We start from the raw sequence: 22,114 nt of genomic DNA, 5'->3' as shown, positions 1-22,114 counted from the left end.
CAATCTCAATTAAACCTGTCTTTTCCTTTCCACTCCAAGTACCCAAATCACCTGAAATTTAGAATGCTGTAATTGGTTTCACCTCTAGAATCCTTCTAATCTATTCTGCACATCCCTGCCAGATTAATGTGCACCTTTTCTTGAGCTATTAAATGGTGACTATAACTTGTGTCCCAGAAGACTTTCTTATTAGTACTTAAGAACCCTGAGTACTTCAAATCCTAGAATCTTGGAATTTTTAGTGAAGGGTAGGGGGTTAAGGGACCTCAAAGATCTAGGCTGATGTCAGCCAATTCTATTATAGTCACATGTATAGGGTGTTAAAAGACTTTCAATCAAATAATCCAGTTATTTCAAGCAGTTATAAGTAGAGCAAAATTCTAGTGCATTAAACATTAAGATGGTTATTTCACATTCTCAGAAGGTAGTTAATTTACAGTCTAGTATAATAAATTAAGAGTATAAAATCCTTAAAAACAGGATCTGTCATAGAGGCATCATAGTCAGGTAGAAATAATATTAGACTTGGAGCCTTTGTGAAACCTGGGTTCAGATTACTTAATTTGTTAATTAATGTGTTACTTAATCCCTCTGAGCCTCAGTGTCCTCATCTGTAAAGTGGGTGGGAATACTTGTTTTACCTGCCTCATGGGCCTATTAGGAAAATATTTTATAAATCTTAAAGTGATATATATGTGTTGATATCTTCATTAATGAGATTAGATTCGGAGTGAGTTAGTTGTCAATAATAATAGTTTCATATTAACAGTACTCTGCACCATAGTATGTACTTAGTGTTTACTGTTTGAAGTATGATTATTTGGTCATTTGTCATTGATCTAATGTCATTTAATAAAGCACTTATGATTTTAAAAATTTAATTATTAAATCTATAAATAGCCTCAAGTTTGCTATATATCGATTTATCTTATTTCTTTAAATGTTTTTTTGCAGGATGATGATGATGATGACTATCTGCCAGATAATGTGACCTTTGCACCCAAAGACACAACTCCAGTGGATTTCACTCCTAAAGACAATGTTCATGGACTTGCCTATAAGGGCCTAGATCCACAGAAAGCATTATTTGGAATTTCAGGGGAGCACTTTAATCTTTTCAGTGATGTGTCTGAGGGGACCAGCAATCTTCTTGGAAGCATTAGACCAAATAAAGGAAGAAAACTTGGAATTTCAGGACAGGTTAAAGCATTACTAGTTTATAAATATTCATTTATTGCAAATGAATATCCTTTCCTTAATGTACTTAGCATACTTGTGTTTACTGGAGATGACTGCTTCATTATACTTACTTTTGTTGAGAAATCTAATTTTACATTCAAAAAAATTCAAAACAGAATTTATCTCATTCTCACTGTAATTTTTTTTTGACATGTAGATATGTAAGTGAGATTTATGAAATACCTTAGACTTGTCCATGATAAAAGAACAGCTCTGTTGTCAAAATCAAAACAAATTTGGACACAATTTATTGGTTACTTCAGCTTTCTAATTTATAAGAGAAAAGACAGCCAGTGAACTGGCTCACTTCCCACACTAAAGGGAGGGGGACAAGTTATTCCCTTTAAAGATAATCTGCTATTGCCAATCACAAGTCTTCTCAACACTAGTCAGAGATTTTTAACAAGTTTTTCAGCAGCCTATATACTTTTTTATGCCTTTAGATAGCAGACAATTAATAAGTGATATGTTTATCATTTCTTGATTATTATTCTACTAGTCAGTTGGGTATTTTTATTGCACTCATCTTTTCTGTAATCTCTGTGTTTATACGGTTAGGAAGGCACAGAATAGTTGTGTTGTGGCGGAACAGCAAGGCAACACTGGCTGCCTGTTAGGAGTCCTGGTAGAGAACACCAGATTCCTTTCATGTTGAGGCTGCCTGCAACTAGCAGATACCATGTCTGGCAAGGAGAAGCAGGACTTGTGTTCTAGGCTGGCTCATTGTGCTGGGGCTGCTGAGCTTATGGTCCTTGAAAGGGCTTGGGGAGAAAGTCCAGTGAGACATTTTCTTATAGCAGGGTAGTGCAGGTGCAGGGTTTGAGGTTCCTGGGCATGTTTCCTCCTGTGTCTGTACAGATGTTGCTTTGTATCATATGGAAGTTCTGTGTACTAAGCTGTGCTGTGAGCTACCCAGGGTCTTGGTCATAGTGAATACCAAAGTGGTGGCTTTGAATTGTCCAAGGTCAGTAACAGCTGCATCCTTCACAACACTCGAACCATTCCCTAGTTTTAGGTGTCCCTGGGTTAAGGGTTGTAATCCATCACTTGATGGTGTGGAATGGTCACAGTTAGCCTGGGATTCTGTTTCTTACAGTCAAACTGGAGGACAGGAAAATCTTTCATTTATACCTTTTTGGTTCCTTGTCTCTTAACTGTGCCCTACCTAACCTTGCATTGTAAGATCACTTTTCTGATATTGAATAGGGGGTGTCTTTCAAGCTCTAAATCGAGAAGTCTAGCCTTCTAGCTCTACAGGTTGCATTTCTCCTGTTCCTCCTTTGCCTTTCACAACTGGTCCATACTTTGCTAGGAGTTTGGAAAAAGAGAGAGAAAATGAGACTGTGTGTGTGTGTGCGCGCGTGCACGTGCTTGTGTGCACGCTCGCATCTGTGCATGCACATACATGTATGCTTGTGTGTGAAAGTGATTCAGTGGCTCCTGTTTATGTCTCTACAGTGTTAAAGTCTCTTACTTGGTAAAACAAGTGGTAATAAAGTATTTGCAATTAAATATTTAAAATTACTTATCTTTCAGTGTAGATGTGTCTCATGCTTTTATTCATCCATCTTTAAATCTTTTTTCTTTAAAGGCTTTTGGTGTAGGTGCTTTGGAAGAAGAAGATGATGATATTTATGCAACAGAAACATTATCTAAGTATGATACCATTTTGAAGGATGAGGAGCCTGGGGATGGACTTTATGGTTGGACAGCACCCAAGCAGTATAAAAACAGGAAAGGTAATTGTGGATGTGGAATATAGATCTCTTTGGGATCCATGGACTCCATGTTAAGAGCCCTTGTTTTATGAAAACTCATGAGAGTTTATGTATACTTTGTACACATATGAACATTTGAAATGTTTATAGGGCCTTCTAATCAAAGAGAGACAGCATGGTACAGTTTGGAGATCATTGGCTTGTGTCCCAGTGTGAGTTCAAATCCACACTTATTACCCAAGTGACTTTGGACAAGTCATTTAACTTCTCTGGGCCTCAGTTTTTTCATGTGGAGAATGAAGGAGTTGGATTAGATATCCCTTTAGGTCCTTTCTAACTCGAAATCTATGATTCTGTGAACCTTTGTGTTTATTTTCACATATAAATGTTTGAAGTGTTTATAGTGCCTTCCAATCAAAGAATATAACTAAAGTCTTTGTCATTATCTTGTTAGAATTTCGTTTGAGAAGGTAAAAGTACCTTTTTTCCCCTCTGTTTAGCTTGCAGGAGGTTTTGGTTTTATTACACTGTCTTTGGATAGTTGCTAGGAAACTCCTAGCCTAGTCTGTATGTTTTTTTAAAACCTATTTTTAGTATTGACTATAGCAAAGTGATAGTTACTCTTGAAAAAAAAATCAGCTCTTGTTCTCTTGATTGCTTAGGTCTCTTATTCAGAGCATATTTTTAGGTACTTATTTACTTATAGACCCTAATACTTTATGAACCAGATATTTTGAGTTGTAACACGTCATTGTTTTGGTTGACCTTTCAACTGTGTAGAAACATAGACCTATGTCCTGAATAATGTACTTAAATTAGGGCTGTGCCACCCAGGCACTAAGTCAACAAAGGTGTGAGGGATGGATTTATGCTCTACTCCTTTTGTAACTTTCATTATTATATAGATCTTTGTCTTGTTTTTAAATGATGCATAATTTTAACAAAATAGTTTATTTCTAAAATTAATAACATTCACTTTGCAGGATCAGAAAAAGAGATCCGGTACATTGGCAAAATTTTGGATGGTTTTTCTCTGGCATCTAAACCTTTATCTTCTAAGGAAGTAAGCAAAAAAATTTTTTTCCTTATTAGTTTTGCTTTTAAAATTTGTTCTGTTCTAATGTAGACCAAAGGTTGGCAAACTACAGCTCGCAGACAAAGGCCTGCTGCTTCTTTTTGTAAAGCTGCCTATTTTTGTAATGGCTTAGTGAGCTAAGAATGGTTTTTACCTTTTAAAATATAGTAAAACATTTTTTACTTTAAATACAATAAAACTGTTGAAAAATGTTGAAATCAGTTTTAGTCCTCAGATCCCTGATTTAGACTGTAGGGGAAGATTGTTGGACACACAGTTGGAAAAATTCCTCAAATCCCCTCACATTTTCCCGAAAATAGTAGATTCAAACTTAAGTTTATAGTAAATCAATGAGTCATCATTTAGTGAAATTACATCCTATATTACAGTCAGTCAGGAAACCACAAACATTCTTCATAATTAAAGCAACTAATTACCTGCCTTTTACTAGAGACCCTAAGTGTTTTAAACATTACTTAATTTGGTTGTTTCTTTCTATGGAAAGAAAAGGGATGGGGATAGGACCTGTGATTTCATTGATATGAGTAACTCCAAGTGACTAATTTATGGTCTTAGGGAGTTTCCTAGCGTGTCAAGAAGTTAAATGATTTCCCCATGGTCACACGGCAGGTAGGTGTCAGAGGCAAGATTCAAGCCCAAGACCCACTGTCTGCTATGCCTTGATGATGCCTCTCATTTAAAGAGAAATATTTTAGAAATTAACCAGAGCTTCATTTTGATTTAATTTTAGGGGCCACATAATAATAATAATTACTGATATATCTCATTTGACCCTCACAAACCCAAGGGTCCTTCTTATAGGTATTATCCCCATTTTACAGATAAAGAAAGTAAGTTTCAGAGAAGTGAAGCGACTTGTCCATAGTTATAGCAGGAAGTGAAAAGGGTCATACTCAAACCCAGCATCCTTGTAGTTGTGAAGCAAGGAGTATGAAGAAAAGGAATTCTGGTTCACTTCTTGGCCAACCCTGAACAAGACTGTTCTCTTAGCTTTTAAATTTATGGCGTACTCCCTTATTATCTCAAGTGGGTAGACAGGTGAGTTAGTCTTGGTTAAATGCTTTATCTTGCTAGTAGGAGAATGGAATGTGAAGGTAGTCTTAGAGGAGAGTGGTGAAAAATACCTTGTAAAATATAGTTTGGCATTCAAAAATGAAAGAATCCAAAGGTTGTAGATTGCTGTATATCATAGACACTTTCAAGAAGAGATTTTGAAGGTGCTGGACAGGGCAGGTGCCAATGACATCTCCCCCAGAATGAAACTGACTCTTTTAAAAAATGTTTTAGTGATGCATATTGTCTTTTACAGCAGTTACTTTATCACTCTCTCCATAGTATCCTCTCTTATATAACCAAAAAGAACAAAGTAGTTTAAGTCATTTAATATAGAAGTTGTTATTGATGCAGCACGTATCATCCTGTATCCTTAGTCCAAAATTCTTTTTCTTTTTTCCCCAGGAGAAGTGAATATGTATTTTCTTTTTTGGGTTTTTTTTTTTAAATTTTAGTTTACAACACTCAGTTCTACATAATTTCGAGTTCCAGATTTTCTTCCCCTCCTTCTTCCCAAGATGGCATGGAATCCGATATTACTTCTATGTATAACTTCGCATTGAACTTATTTACATACTAGTCAAGTTATGAAGAAGAATTATGGCCAATGGAATGAATCACAAGAAAGAAGAAACAGAACCAAAAAAACCCCCAAAACAAAAACGAAACCAAAAAAAAAGGGAAAAAAAAAGGCGAGCATAAAGTGTGGCACAATCTGCATTCAGACTCCATAGTTTTTTCTCTGGATGTAGATAGCATTCTCCATTGTGAGTCCTTTGGAGTTGTCTTTGCACCATGTGTTGCTGAGTCCAAAATTCTTTAGCTTAAAAATAGAAAATCAAGGAACTTACATTCTAGTAAAGAAATATTATGCATATTGGAAGGGTCAGCTGTAGGTTAGATGGAAATGCCCATTGGTAAAAATCATTTCCTCTCTGATGTTGAACCTTTTGACCGTTCCAGTGACTTCTATCTTTCTTTGGTCTAGAGTAGCTATGGCCCCTGGGAAAGTAAGGTCTGTAGCACTTGCAGAAGATTTGACAGCCTACATTAGCACAAGAGTTGCCCACTCTGGGTAACATCTGTAGGAGCCAGGCTGGAAGAAAGGTTTTTGGTCAGGGAGCCATTGCTAGTCCTGGGGCTCTTGTGTCCAGAGTCCTGAGTTGATTACTCCAGAATCTAAGGGGAGGTGGTAGTTGAGGTGATGGCAATGGTTCGGCTCACCTAGTGTATATAACCTCTGTCTTTTTCTGTCAGGGAATCTTGTTCTTTCTACTAGGACGGAAGTAATATTCCATTATTATTCATCTGGAGCCACTATTAATCATGAGTTCATGATACTACATGGTTTTCCTCTTACCTCTGTGATCAGTTCTTCTCAGTCTATTTTGCTCATTCATCATCCATGTCAGTCCTGCTAACTGTGGGTGTTCTCTAAGGTTCTGACTCGTTCCCTTTTCTTCTCCCTATACTCTCTCATTTGCCGATCTTATCAGCTTCCGTGGGTTTAATTATTATCTAGATGCCATTGACTCTTAGATCTATATGTCTTTCCCTAATATCTCTCCCTAAACTCTTCCAGAGTTCTGGTCTTACATCATCAGCTTCCTATTTGATACTTTAAATGGGATGTCTATAGGCAACTCAAACTCAACATCTCACATATAGAATTCATTATCTTTTCCCTCAACCCACCTCTCTTCTAAACTTCCATATTACCATTGAGGGCACCACTATCCTAGTCACCCAAGTTTGCAACTTTGGAACCACCTTCACTCACTGCACATATCCTGCCATTTGCCCCATCTTGTCATTTCTACCTCCACCACATCTCTTAGATATGTCACTTTCTTTCCACTTATATTATAACTACCACCCTGCTTCATGTCATCATCACCTCTCACCTGGGCTGTTATGATAGTCTCCTATTTGCTCTTCCAGCTTTAAGCCTCTCCACTCCAATCTATTCTACACATTGTTGCCAAAGTGATTTTCCTAAGGTGCAGGTCTGACCACATCAGCTTCTTATTCAATAAACACCAACGATTCCCTATTATCTCAACTATAGATTTCCCAAAGCAAAACACCTTTCCCTGGCCAGCACCTCCTTATATATGTTTTCTCCTATTATAATGTAAACATCTCGAGGTCTTTTATATTTTCACCCCCAGCACTTAGTATACTTTTTCCACACGTAGTAAACTCTCAATAAATGTTTTTTATTCATGTTTATTATTCAAGTAAGTGGTTAGGCTTTCCTGTGGGTGGTAACAAATTACATTTCCAGTCCATAAGGAAAACAGAACTCCATGTAATTAAAGAGAAAGTGAATGAAAAGGATTGATGTAAATCATATAGAGGAAATGCTTCCCCTTTGTGCTGAGTGTTTTGTGAGTTTAGGTAAATTTTTCTGGTGAACAGAATTGGACAGAAGGTAGGTGAAGCATGGATTAAATTAATTGACTTTAACAGTTCAGTGGATTTGGTATTCTTTGGTTACTAGAAAAAAGGAATTATGAAGATAACTAAAATTGGAATAGCCCTCAGAGATCATCTAGTTCAACCCCCTAGTTGAAGCATGAATCAAATCCGTTTTATGACATCCCTGATAAATGATCATTGGACTTATGCATGAAGACCTCCAGTAGTAGGGTCTCAATGTCTCTTAAGGTCAGCTTCAGTTCCTTTCTTTACCTTCCCTGCTTACAATTCAAATAGCACATGTCTTTTTTTTTTTTTAACTCTTTAAGAACTTTTATCTAGAGAGGGACCAGAGAAAGCAAATTATCAATTGGTGATAATAATACTATCCTTTGATCAACCACTTATATAGGTTATATAGTTTTAAAACTTTGCTAGTTTTAAACTTTAGATTTTACATGGTTCAGCTTCTAAGTGGCTTAGAATTTTGTGGGAAGAGAAGCAGGATAAATGCAGACTTTACAATAATATATATATGTTCAGGCAAAGAAGAACAATATTTTAAAATTTTTGTTTTTTATATTTGTTTGGTAAATCAGTCATTTCAGTTAATTTGTTGTGCCTTTATTAATGCATGGTATCTATCAATATTGAGAATTCTGAATTTCACAAATATCTGAATTTCAGTTTTGTATTTTGAAGTAGGGAGGTAAATTCAGTCATTTATATGGAAATACCTCAGATGAAAAAATAAAACATGACATTAAAATTTAAAACTAAAGCATTATCAGAACAGTAATTAAAATTTAGATTTAATTATTTCAGCCTTCATATACTTTATGGTCCAAATAGGTAAGTCATCTGTGGAATAGCAGATGAGACTAGCCCAAGTATAGCACAAATTTTTAGCCAGATTTTTAAAGAAACTGCATTTTAAGAAGAAAGTGAATAAAAGTCCATGTTTGTTAAACATAGTAAACTAATCTTATTTGAATTAAAAATAAGCCCTAAATGTAGCATCTTCTTGTACGTGGAACCTTATGAGCCAGTTTACAAGCAGGATGCTTCTACATATAATCTGATCTCATTGATTTCATTACTTTAAGTTCTTCTTCCACTAGTACAGGTTACAATCCAACCATCACTTAGCATACTGTATATTTTTGTCAGTTTTCTTCTATAAATACTCCATAGAGTATTCGCTCAATGTTCTGGCCCTCTGTTTTGGGGGCTAGGGTGGTGGAGCAAGGGGAAATATATTGAAGATAACAAGATAGCTATCTATATAAACTGTCTGTCCACTGTCTCTCATTCTTGTTATTTGGCTGGCTCATTTCTTTAACTGATCAAATATGTCTTCTATGTCACTTCTTGCAAACAAGTCATCCTTGGTAATATGCCACAATTTATTCACAACTACTTTATGTTTTGCCATTATCTTTTGGATTATGTGCCAAGATTTGTAGCTGTAGATCATCACGAAGAAAATATCGGTGTTTAAAAATCTGGCATTCACCATAGTAAGAAGCTTTAGAAAGATTGAGAGCACTGCACAGTTTCTCCAGCGCAGTCCAGCTTGACCTCTTCCCATACAATTCTGAGCCCAGCTTATTGTCATTCTGTTGCATTCATCCAGGAAGGTAATCAGTCAACAACAAAACAGTCCCTATCCTTAAGGAGCTCACCTTCTATTTGAAGAAACAACGTGTATATGTAACTTGTGGCCCAGGGCTGTCCAAAGACTTTAGCTTCACATGGACCTGGGAAGTTGATTCCAAGGCTCAGTTTTTCTTCCTTTGGCTTGTTGCCCCTATGTTGGATTATTCTACAAAAGCCTCTAAAATAAAATTTAGGTATGGACAGTGGCACTGTGGATACAATGCTGGATTTGGAGTTAGGAAGAACTGAGTTAAAATCCTCCTCAAGGCACTGCCTAGCTGTGTGACCCTGGACAAGTCACCTCTCTTGGCCTTAGTTTCCTGATCTGTAAAATGGGGATAATAATAACACCTGTCCTACAGGGCTGTTGTGAGGATCAAATGAGGTAACATTTGTAAAAGTACTATATAAATGTTAGCTGTTATTTTGTTGGCAATAGTGATGGTGGTGGTGATGATGATTACAACAACAGCATAGTTTATGTTATAGCATGTCCTAAACAGAGTCCCCAAATCCCGTATAAGCATTCATGGTACAATATGGTTATTCGTTATGGGACACTCTTAGAGATCTCACTAGAGCCTTTGAACAAATGAGAAATGTAAAACACTGAAAGACCCTATTGACTGCATCCACTCCTAACTTTCTTCACCCCCGGGGAACTGAACTTGGAGTTGCTGTTAGGCAATCCTTGTCATTCTGGGGAGTCTTTTTTTCTCACAGAGTATTACGTAGTCTCATTGAGACTCTTAGTCTTGTATTGAGATTCTCCCCAAAAGGTAAACGTGTTTTGAAACTTGGTGAGCAGCTCCTTTTGACTGAATTTTCCTTGCTCAAGTAACTGGTTTTGTTCTCCAAGTTGACACTGGGCAAAAGCCGTATGGACTGGCTTCTTTCTCCAAAGATTATGTTGTATCAGGAAATCTCTCTAAAAGTCTAACTTCCTAATTGTCAAGCCCAGAAAATATTGAACTTAGGGTTACCCATAAAGCAACTGCAGACCTGGTGCTGCCCAGGAAATTTCCCTTCTCTGCTAGAAGGCTAGATGCTGAGATCATGCTGCTTAGGAAATTCAGAATACCCATCCCTCTGCATAGGTGGTTGGGGATTAGGAACATTGTCCTTGAATTCCCTTTTCAGTCTGGATGTCAGCCTTTCTTCTATTGGTGTGTGTTTTTGTGGTACCATTACTGTTCCTTTGTGTTTGAGAAGGCGTGTGGTAGGGAAAGAGAAAGCCTCTCCTACTCTGCTGCATTCCAGAAGAAGATCCAAGGACAAATCCTTAAGGATTCCAGGATCTCTATATGTATTGGTGGTCTAACTCAGTGTGTTGTCTGTCTAGCTCTGTTCATTAACCTAGATAATATGCATTTTTCCTGCACTTTATTTTTCTACCAGGGGAAGGGAATAAGCATTAATATAGTACCTATTCTGTGGCAGGGACTGTGTTAAGTGCCTTTATAAGTATTATTTGATCCTAGAAACAACTGTGGGAGGTAGGTGCTATTATTATCCCCATTTTACAGTTGAGGAAACTGAGGCAAACAGAGGTTAAGTGATTTGCCCAGGGTCACACACCTAGTAAATGTCTGAGGCCAAATTTGAACTCAGGTTTTCCTGATTCCAGACACAGCTCTATGCACAGTGCTATGACTGCCTCTATGGATCATTTAACTGAACACTTTCAAATAATTATATATTTCTGTGAGATGGTTTTGCAGTGGTCCCAGGATTGATGCAACTCATAGGGACCTTTTATATAGAACATGCATTCCAGCAATATATTTAGTGGAGACTAGGGAGTAATAAAAACTGAAGGATTAGGAATAGTTCAGTTGTCTGTGTTTCTTTAACAAAGGCTTTCATTTTTATAAGCATAGTAGCTCTTGTAACTAGTATTAATCTGTAGGTTTGTGGTTTCATGATTACAGTTTTAAAAGTTAAATGTAATATGTTCATATTTATGTTAATTACCTGGGAGGAAAGCTAGGATATGAAGGAGTTTTTTGTTTGCTTTTACATCATGTATTTTCTGTTTATTTTAAAAGATTTACCCACCACCTGAATTGCCAAAGGATTACAGACCAGTTCATTATTTCAGACCTGTGATAACTGCAACCTCAGAAAATTCTCATTTATGTCAAGCACTATCAGAATCAACTGGGAAAATATTAAGTGACCTGTCAAAACAAAGCAGGTATCAATTAAATGCATCTAAGAGGGGAGAAATGCTTGGAGAAACTCCTATTCAAGGTATGTAAAGCAAAACCATTTCAGTGAACATTATGTAACTTATTTAAGTAGGTTTTTTTCACCCATTGAATATCTAGACATACTTTTCTATTTCACTTTTTTTGGCAGGGGCAGGGCAGTTGGGGTTAAGTGACTTGCCCAAGGTCACACAGCTAGTAAATGTGTCAAGTGCCTGAGGCCAGATTTGAACTCAGGTCCTCCTGATTCCAGGGCTGGTGCTCTACTCACTGTGCCACCTAGCTGCCCCCATGCTTTTCTATTTCTAATGTTAGAATAAAAGTATTTTTAATAGCATTGTTATGCCACACATCAGAATTGTCTACCACATAGTCAAACTAAATATACAGCTAATAAAGATAATATATTTGTATTCCTTTATTTAATGATAGTTTGTTAACTTTACCAACATCTATCTTTTTGCTCAGACTTACACTACTTATCATAAGCAGTTTTTTCAGGACAGTTCTTAATTATCTAAAAATTACTAGTAATTGAGAAAGGTGATAATATTATTTTTCCTTATTCTATTTGCTTATAATGAAAATGACATTTCTCAGACTGAAAAGTCATTGTTTTTCTCTACCACTTAGAAGGGTAGTCCAGAGCTGGTTTTATGGTATTCCTGATTTGGTGTTGGGAAATACTGTGTAAATTATGATACAGAGATCTACTTTGGAATATTATCTTGTGCTTGTGATGTAGATTTTGTCATTGATGCAGGCTGATGAGTTGTAGCCTGCGTCATGGAGGCATATTGAAGTACTGGCCAGCCAAGTATGGGACATCATTGACTAGGTGTAAGATGACCAAAAGCATCCATTTTCTGTTATTAACTTGTTTGATGAACCTTGAATTATTTAACTGCAGTTGTTTGCCATCTCTAAATTTGCCATTTCTAACATTTGAATGTCAGCGCCTGACTTGTGTCTCATTCACAGGGATAGTATGGAAGAAAATTAGATAATATACCTGAAAGGCTTTAACCTCCTTAAAAAAATTGAATTTAAGATATGCATTTTATTAACTTTAAGATATTAAAAATGTACAGTAAAGCTTAGAAAGGCACAAACATTTGATATTTCTCAACTCTTTACTGTTTTTATTTAGGTACAGCGACATCTGTCTTAGAGTTTCTATCCCAGAAAGATAAAGAAAGAATAAATGAAATGAAACGGGCAACTGAAGTTAAAGCAGCTGAAATAAAGGCGAAGGCTTTGGTACCAAAAGCTTGGAATAGCAGATTTCAGCCAGATTCTCCAGATGATGCTCCATACACACAGCAGATGATATTGAGTGGGGATGTAACTGCAGGAAGATCCAGTGATTTCAGACCTTTTGCAAAAGATCCAGAAAAGCAAAAACGATATGAGAAGTATTTAGGCAGTATTAAACAAGGGCAGAAAGGTAATCAGGGAATCTAATTTTATCATACCTTTTTTAGTTATTCATTCTAGGCTGCTGGGGGTGGGGTGAGTGAGGATGAATCATTTATTTATTTATTTATTTAATATTTTTATGGGTAGTTTTTTCTCTTTGAGTACCTTCAAATTTGTTAGAAATGAAAGATGAAACTCTTTCACAGATTTTTTTGCTATCTTGTTGCACAAAAGGCATTAACTATTAGTATGTTTATTTAAAAGCCATTTACTATATCAAAGAGGCCAATGGGCTGAAAAGTCAGATGGATGTGTTTGGGTTTCTAAGAATTCTAATTTAAAAAAAAAATTCTGAACACTTAATAGTGATGAACAATTTTTTTATTTTTGCATTTTTAATGAATGTTTTCCTTAGTAAATACAGCATAATTAACTGATTGACATGTTGGGGGAGAAAGCAATACTGTTTTATTACTTTTCCTAGGCTAATCTAAAGTTAGAGCTCTTCTTGTCTTTGAAGTGTTTTCTTAGGCTAATCTGAAGTTAGAACTTTTTTTTTTTTAACATTGCTGTGGTAAAGATTTTATGTTTCTAGTTAGAAAAATCAAGAATGTACAGTTTGATTTTTCATTAACATATAAAATAGCTCAAGTATTAGGTAATCTTGTGAACTAAATATTTTCAGTAAGTCCCTTTTTTTAAAAAAAATAAATTTTTCTTGGTATACAGCAGGGTTGGGGAACCTGTGGTCTTGAGGTCATGTGTGGTCCTCTAGGTCCTCAAGTGAAGTTTGGATTCAGTAAAAGGGACACACTTGAGGGCCTGGAGGGCCACATGTGACCTGAGATACAGATTACTTTCCTGCTTCTTTTTAACCTCATTTTGTATCAGTTTATATAAATTTTCCCATTTGTCAGATTTACGAAGTCTTCTAGCACAGTAATATTCTTACACTACAGCTCGTTTAACTATTCCCTGATCAGTGGGCATTGGCTTTGTTTCTAGTTCTTTGCTAATACAAAAAGTGCTGCTGTAAATATTTTGGTGCATGTGGAAGGCCCTTTATTTTTTATGATGAAATTATTTCTTCCGTCCTATACAATAGATGCTTTAGAAAGTTGTTTAGATCCCAGGATGACTGAATGGGAACGAGGACGAGAACGGGATGAATTTGTCCGAGCAGCTGTGCTGTACAAGCCCTCCAGTTCATCACTGTCCTCCAGATTTACTCATGCCAAACAGGAAGATGACACAGACCAAGTAGAAGTTCCTCGAGACCAAGAGGTTTGCCATCATAATCTTATTGCATTGTTAATTTTTACTTAACAAAATACTAGGAAAATATTTTAAATCTTATAATACATGTAACGTGGCAGTGTGATGTAGTAGATAAAAGGGTAGCGGGGTTCTAGTCCAGCCTCTGACACATTAGCTGTGTGACCTAAGGTAAATTACTTAACCTTTAAATTCCACAGGCACCTTTCTTTTTAGTTGTTGTTTTAAAAAGAAATTTGTGTATTTTTATTACATGCATTTATAAATATCCCTCCTGCCGTTCATTCCTCCTACCAATTGAACAAAAACAAAAAAGAAAAATCACCCTCAAAAATAAAACCATCATAAACATTCATAGGCTAGCAAAACAAATTCCTACAGTGTTCATTGCTCCCCATCCCCCAAAATGTTTGTCTCTTTCTATCTAAGTCCATTATCTCTTTGGCAGGAGGTAAGTGACTTGCTTCATCTTTAGTCATTTGGACTGTGGGTTAATCATTGCATTGATCAGAGTTCTAAAGTTTTTCAAAGTTGTTTTTCTTCATAATGTTGTATATAAATCATTCTCCTAGTTCTGCCCCCTTCACTCTGTGTCACTTCATAGAAGTCTCTCTGTTTTCCTTTGAAGTTGTCCATTTTCTCATTTTTTATGGTATAATGGTAATCCGTTACATTCACCTGCCATAATTTGTTTGGCCGTTCTCCAGATGGAGGACAACCTCTTTGTTTCCAGTTGTTTAAAAGAACTATGGTGATTTTTGTACATATAGGTCCCTTTTTTTCTTTTATCCTTTGGGGCAAAAGCCTTGTAGTAATAGAGTTGAGTTAAAAGATACCTTCAGTTTGCATCTTTTGGAGCATAGTTCCATATTGTTTTCCAGAATGACTGGACAAATTCACAGTTACACCAAGAGTCTATTAGTGTGCCAGGTTTCTTGCAGCTGCTTCAGAATTTGTCATTTTCCTCTTTTGTCATCATTGTTAGTGTGAGGGAGATGAGATCTAGGCAACTCTAGAAGACTCTCTGTGTTACAAATGAATCATTGATCTGTATTGCTCAAAGGGTTCCCACACTGAGGGTACTGAAACTGTTAGATGCCATAAAGTGAAATGGTATATCATCAAATGCATTATAGAAATATAAAAGATCTATTTTACTTAGATTTCCTGCAGGAGTCCTTCCTCTTTTTGTCTTCAGTTGATCAGATTAGGTTTTTACACAGTCATTCAATCAGTTAACAAGAGTTACAAGTGCCTCCTTGTTTTGGGTACATAGAAGTACATCCGAATACATACAAGATTGATACAGGACAGTTATGGGAGGAGAGGGCACTAGTGGCTAGGGCGATCAGAAAAGACGTCATGTAGAAGGTGGTATATGAGCTGAGTTTTGAAGCAAACCAAGAATTTCAAGAGGCAGTGGTGACAAAGGAGACTGTTCCAGGTTGGGGAGACAGCGCAAAGGCAGAGAGAAAATAAAACACTTGGATTTTTACAGAATGATGTTGATGACAAACTATCTGCTGTGAAGATGAAGATGTTTGGAAAGCTCACAAGAGATAAATTTGAGTGGCACCCTGAAAAACTGCTTTGTAAAAGATTTAACATCCCTGATCCTTACCCAGAGTAAGTTGTTAATATAAGGTTAAAGGCAGATTTTTCGATCAGCACAGATTTTTTCAGATTATAAAAATAAAGATAACTTTATATTTATATTTAATATATTTATATTTAAATGTTTATAAACCTTTACCTGTTACTAGTAGTCTTAGACATTAAAGAATTTTCACTATTATCTATAAATCTTATGACATCATCTTTTATGCTCTTTATGAAGTTTAGATTGAATGTTATTCACATGCTTTTATCCTCCCACAGCAATGCAGTCCTTTGCATTTAGTTACAAACATTGTAAGACCAGGTGTACACTTAAACAAAAACTTATTATACATTTGTAGAAAGTTTCATTGGTAATGTCTTTAATATTTAAATGTAGGTGTTTGTGATTAGGAAATACTCCTTTTAAAATTGATTTTTATTTTTATTCTGGACTTAACAAACATTTGCATTTCCATACATGAAAGTAGAATAAAAAAGTGAACATGAAACTTTAGATTTCTGTTCTCTACAGTTTGGTTTTTTTTTCTTTTAAATATATAAGATGATCAACTTGTAGTTTTCAAGCTGTCCTGCTTCTGGAAAATACTTCATGTGCCCTACAAATGAATATTTTAAAAATTCAATTAAAAGTGGTTCTTTAAAATATTGAAGTACTTTAACTAATACAGATCTTTTTAGGGCTATTAGGACAAAATAAAAAGAATTGACTTTTTTAGGGATAATTTATTTGAAAACTGGTGTTAATTAAAATTCATCCTTTTTTTCCTTCTAGTTCAACTATAGTTGGATTACCAAAAGTTAAACGTGATAAGTATTCAGTATTTAACTTTTTAACAATAGCTGAGCCTACAACATTAACCACAACTCAAGTATCAAATGAAAGAGCACAAAAGAATCACAGTCGTAACAGTGAGTAGAACATCATTTGATTAATATCATAATAAATAGTCACTGTCTTAATATGTGGCCAGTTATGGAACCCTGAAGCAAATGATATTCATTAAGAAAGCAAATTGCTTGCAAACTTCATTAGAATTACTTAGAAATTTATAAATCAGTTTCTATATAAAATAAATAAGGAGCAATAAGTGATCTGTGTGATGGAGAATTTCATTTGTGTGACTGTATTACTGTTGATACCAATTTTTTAGAACCAAGAAAGCCATCTAGGTGGGATATACCTGACCAAGAAAAGAAGAAAGAAGATTCTATTAGTGAGTTTCTGAGTATGGCTAGATCAGAAGTTGAAATTCAGAAACAACAGCTGAGGCCACTGGGAAATAATGCTGAAGGGAGTACAGTGGAATCATCTTCAACTAAGGTATAAAGGAGACTGCTGTTTTTGTCGTGCTCTTATATTTATGCCGAGACCGTTATTTTTCTCCGTTATAACGATTTTCTGTACTTGTTAGTTACTTACTTACTAAGTTAGTTACTGAGTAGGAGAATCTCAACAATATTTTTTAGCAGTGTTAGAAAAATGATGTAGATTGAACTTAATGTAGCAGAGTGGTACTGTGTATAACTCTGCATGTGTTAAACATAGACACAAAATTATTGACTTAAATTCTTAATTCACCCTTTCTCTAAACTTCCTTCCTTCTATAGAAGACGCTTTTCTTCTAGTGTCTTATCTTTACAGTCTAAGAGGTATTCATTTTTTAGCTAACAGTTTTTCAGTTAACAAGCAATTATTGTCTATACCCCTGCCTCCTTTATTCCCCCAGAGAAAGAAAAAGGGAAGAAATCCTTTTAACAAATATACATAGTCAAGCAAAACAAATTTCTGTATTAGCCATGTCCGAAAATGTTATCTCATTCTGCATTTTGAACTCCTCATCTTTCTGTCAGCATGTATTGGGTAGCCCCCTTCTTCCTTGTGCCTTTGGAATCATGGCTGGTTATTGCATTGATCAGAGTTTTTTAAGTCTTCCAGAGGTGTTTGTTTTTATATTGCTACAGTTATTGTAAATTCTTCTCCTAATTCTGTTCTCTTTATTCTGCATCAATTCATGCATATCTTTCCAGGTTTCTCTGAAACCCTCCCTTTTGTCATTTCTTATGACACAATGATATTAAGTTTATATAACATAATTTGTTTAGCCATTTCTCAATTAAAGGGTACTCCCTTAGTTTCTAGGTCTTAGCCAATACAGAATGAGCTACTATGAATATAGTTGTACATCTTGGTCCTTTTTCTCTTTATTTGGTCTTTTTAGGTATTGGCCTAGTACCTTTTAGGTACTGGGTCAAAGATTATGCACAGTTTAGTAACTTTTTTGGTTTAGTTACAAATTGCTTTCCAGGGTGGTTGGATCAATTCACAGTTTTACCAGTAGTGCATCATTTAACATATCTATTTTTCTACAGCTCTTCTAACATTTGTCATTTTATGTTTTTGTCAGCTTTGTCAATCTGTTAGGTGTGAGGTAGAACCTCACTGTTAGTTTAATTTGAATTTCTCTAATTATCAGTCATTTGAAACATTTTGGGGAAAATTTTTATATTTTTCACATTTGTTTTTTAAAATTTTGAGTTCCAAATTCTCTCCCTTCCTCCCTCCTTTTTCCCCTCCTTGATAAGGCAAGAAATTTGATATAGATTATACACATGTAGTCATGCAAAATATGTTTTGTAGCTTTTTTCATATAACCAGCGAAAGCTTAGATTTCTTCCTTTGAAAACTGCCTGTTCATATAGTCAAAATACCATTAAACTGTACATACCTTTTGATCCAGTAATGCCACAACTAAGTTGTCTATTCCTCAGAGAGATCAAAGAAAGAAGAAAATGACCTGTGTGTGCAGAAATATTTATAGGAGCTCTTTTCATGGTGTCAAAGAATTTTAGCTGAACAAGTTATGGTATGTATGTGATGGAATGCCACTGCACTGTAAGAAATGTCAAAGGGAATGATTTTAAAATATCCTGGGAGGACATGTAGGAACTGTTTCAAAGTGAAGTAAGCTGAGCCAGGAGAATAATGTGTACAGTAACAACAATACTGTGAAGACAAACAGCTTTAAAAGACTTAGGAACTTCTGATCAACACAGTGGAACTAATAATACCAGAGTACTCATGATGAAATATCCCATTCACCTCTGTATGGAGAGTGTATATTAAAGGATTTTTTAAAAAAAGGTTAATGTGGGAACTAGTTTTGCTTGACTATCCATATTTGTAACAGATTTTTGTTTTTGTTTTTGCTTTCTCAGCCAGTAAGGGAGAGAGAGGCAGACCCAGGAGGGAGAGAATTCATAACAGATAATAAAATTAAATTGGACTAAAAAAAAAAAAGAAAACTGCCTGTTCATGTGTTTGGTTATTTATCAGTTGAGGAATAGCTTTTATTCTTATACATTTTAATCAGTTCTTTATCTTAGAAATAAGACCTTTATTAAGGAAACCTCCTATAGAGATTTTCCCCAGTTACCTGTTTCCTTTCTCATCTTAACTATATTGGTTTTATTTGTGCAAAAACTTTTTAGTTTTATGTAATCAAAATATCCTTTCTATCTCTTGTTCAGTCATGAATTCTTCCCCTATTCAAAGATCTAATAGGTAATTTCTTCCTTCCTTTTGTAATTTGTTTGTGATATGACCATAGAGTCATTTTTGACTTTTTACTCTGGTTCACTTGTCTTCCCCAGCCCCCCCACCCCCCATCAAATCCAGTTTGCCAAGTCTTATCTCTTCAGCATCTCTTATATCCCTTTCTTTTTACTCATACTGCAACCACCCTAATTCAGGGCTTCATCACCTCTTGACTGGACTGTTTTCTTGGACCCTATTCTGAAGGGGCCCCTTGGTACTGCTCGTAGGTGCCAAGATCTTAACTTTTGGGGCAGTCATCACAAAGCATTTGCACACACATGCTTTTTGTATGTTCTGTGCATTTATCTCTTTTTTTATTCTCTCTTTTAATATTTTGATATCTCCTTTTTCTATTTCTTTCTGCACTGCCCTTCTTCCTGTAAAATATTCAGGTGGAAAATGAAACTACAGATCAGAAGAATGAAGAAGGTAGCAGACCATCCATGGATTTATTTAAAGCTATCTTTGCCAGTTCTTCTGATGAAAAATCTTCTTCCTCTGAAGAAGATGAAAGTGAAAATGAAGACAATCAAGCTGATCCCGGAGGATCAGATCCTAAAAGTCCAAAGCCAAGTGATTTGGTAGAAACATCATCTGACATACAAGGTATTTGTTGTCCACATTTAAAACTTTTGTAATTAATGCAGAAAATGACAGTCTTTCTAGAAAAACTACCTATTTGCTTTACCTGCAGAGTTGCAGATTAGGATACTTTACAATCAAAGATAATTCTTTGTCTAATTAGCTAACTCATTTAATTTAAGCAGTAATAATTGTGCCTTGGCTAGGCTTCCTGGGCTATGTTATCACTATAGCATAAGGACAATTTCTTATTTCTCTTTAATGCAAGTATCTGGTGGATTTTTAGGATAGCCATGATTATTGATTATTACCATCTTTTGTTTCACCCTTGTCTGTGGAAGTGCTAACACAAATAGTTTGCAAAACTTTAAATCTGTTCAGAAAGACCTAAACTAATGGAAATTTTGATAGCTAAAAAAGAATTGTTTTTTTTGAAATTTTTATGATTAATGAAGTCAGGTCCTTTGGGCTTGGTGAACTTTTGTCTATGAAATACATAGGGCCACACACACATATATTCACTTTACAGATATGTATTTGAATTTTAAATGATTTATTATGCATTTAATAATTTTTCTTTAAAACATTTTATTAATATCTTTTGTTTTATATCACTTCATTTCTCAATATATCCCTACCCAGAGAGACTTTCTTTATGATAAACAAAAAGAAAGAAAGAAAAAGGGAAAAGAGCAGTTTGGCAAAACCAGGCAGTAAATAGTTGAGTCTCACGGTGTTTCACATCCAGGCCACCAACTGTCTGCAAGGAAGACAAGGGAGCTACATTCTCATCTCTTCTTTGGGGCCAAAATTAGCCATTATAAATTATATGCTGTTCAGTTTAAATTTACATTGTACTCCTTGTGGTTCATGTCAGTTTTTCCATGCCTCACTGTATATTTCACAGTTATTATTTCTTAAAGTGTGATGCTGTTTCTTTGCATTCATATATCAAAATTACTTAGTCATTCTACAGTCGATGAGCAGCTACTTTACTTTTAGTTCTTTGCTGCCACAGACAGCAAATAGCACTTTAAGCAAAACCAGATTAACATACATTTACAGATATTGACACTTCAATATTAATTTCTTTCTATATACACATGTCCATAATAGCTAATTAGTTAGGCATCTGTTATGGATATAATTTTCAAGATTATTCCTCATTGTTTCTTTGTGGGGGCATATTTTTGTAGTCAGCACTATTGGTTTCTGCAAGTATCTGATTGTATGAGGAATCATCAAACAAGGTGAACATAAGAGCAACTTCAAAATTCTTTATTTCAGAAGCATGAACTAAATTGTTGTCAACTTTATACCAAAGAAGCAGGATTTCTCACAATCCTGCTAACTGACACGGAGTACTTTCAAATTTGAAAACCACTTAACATATTTCATTTGATTTGTGTATTCAGTCATAGTGATTTAGAACTGTAGCAGTGCAGGCATCGTAAGTAAATAGTAGCCATGAAAAATGAAAATTCACTTGACTTCTTATATCCTCATATTTACAAATCCAGGTTTGGGTCTTTGAAAAAGTACACTGAGGTCTAATTTAATACATTCATCAGTTGTTTTTTCTACAGAAAAAATGTATTCTAAGGCTATATGGGTTTTATGATCCGTACTATACAGTTCTGTACAGTGCTAAAAATCTTTTACTGGCAATATTTATTATGTTTATTTACCTAGGTATATAAATATGATCTTTTGGAAGCCTTCATACAGAAAAGTTCCACATAAATATAAAATATCGCAAATGTCAGTCCTTTTCCTCTGAAAATATAGGAAAGAAATAGGATTATTAACTTGTACCCTGTGATTAATTTTTAGTTAAATTGCATCATTACTTTGTGATGGAAGACAATCCTGCATATTTGTAAATTTTTTTTCCTAAAGCGTTTCTTTTTTAAAAACTAAAATATGCTCATTTTATCATATTCCCAATTACATGCAGTGGTGGTCAATGAGCTGGTGCCTCCTGTTACTTTACAGAAGATGCAGCTGGATGAAAGAGAAGAATTTGGCCCACGGCTCCCTCCTGTGTTCTGTCCTAGTAAGTTGAGAATCCTAGGTAAACATATTTGCTTCAGAAATAGTATCCATTCTCCTTCTGAATTTCTTTTTTTAAAATTTTACTTTTTAAAATTTAATTTTTTCTTCTGAATTTCAGTTCAGTTCAATAAACAGTTATGAAATACCTGTTGTGTGCAAAACACTATACTAA

The 22,114-nt window shown here is 35.2% G+C and overlaps 1 protein-coding gene across 1 annotated transcript in view; it reads left to right on the top strand.

Annotated features, from left to right (window-relative positions):
* Positions 1–22,114, top strand: part of GPATCH1 (G-patch domain containing 1) — a 54,166-nt gene that overhangs the window by 20,333 nt on the left and 11,719 nt on the right. Inside the window, exons 7-17 of the mRNA XM_036749039.1 lie at positions 955–1,200; positions 2,831–2,978; positions 3,941–4,020; positions 11,235–11,439; positions 12,547–12,843; positions 13,921–14,099; positions 15,589–15,716; positions 16,483–16,619; positions 16,862–17,031; positions 19,698–19,911; positions 21,845–21,943. Coding sequence (XP_036604934.1) covers positions 955–1,200; positions 2,831–2,978; positions 3,941–4,020; positions 11,235–11,439; positions 12,547–12,843; positions 13,921–14,099; positions 15,589–15,716; positions 16,483–16,619; positions 16,862–17,031; positions 19,698–19,911; positions 21,845–21,943 — 1,903 coding nt within the window. The remainder of the gene's footprint in view (positions 1–954; positions 1,201–2,830; positions 2,979–3,940; positions 4,021–11,234; positions 11,440–12,546; positions 12,844–13,920; positions 14,100–15,588; positions 15,717–16,482; positions 16,620–16,861; positions 17,032–19,697; positions 19,912–21,844; positions 21,944–22,114) is intronic.

The sequence above is a fragment of the Trichosurus vulpecula genome, chromosome 3 (genome assembly GCF_011100635.1).
Source record: "Trichosurus vulpecula isolate mTriVul1 chromosome 3, mTriVul1.pri, whole genome shotgun sequence".
Taxonomy (NCBI): Eukaryota; Metazoa; Chordata; class Mammalia; order Diprotodontia; family Phalangeridae; genus Trichosurus; species Trichosurus vulpecula.
The sequence above is the reverse complement of the archived record's forward strand: the minus strand, read 5'-3'. Positions and strand labels throughout refer to the sequence as shown.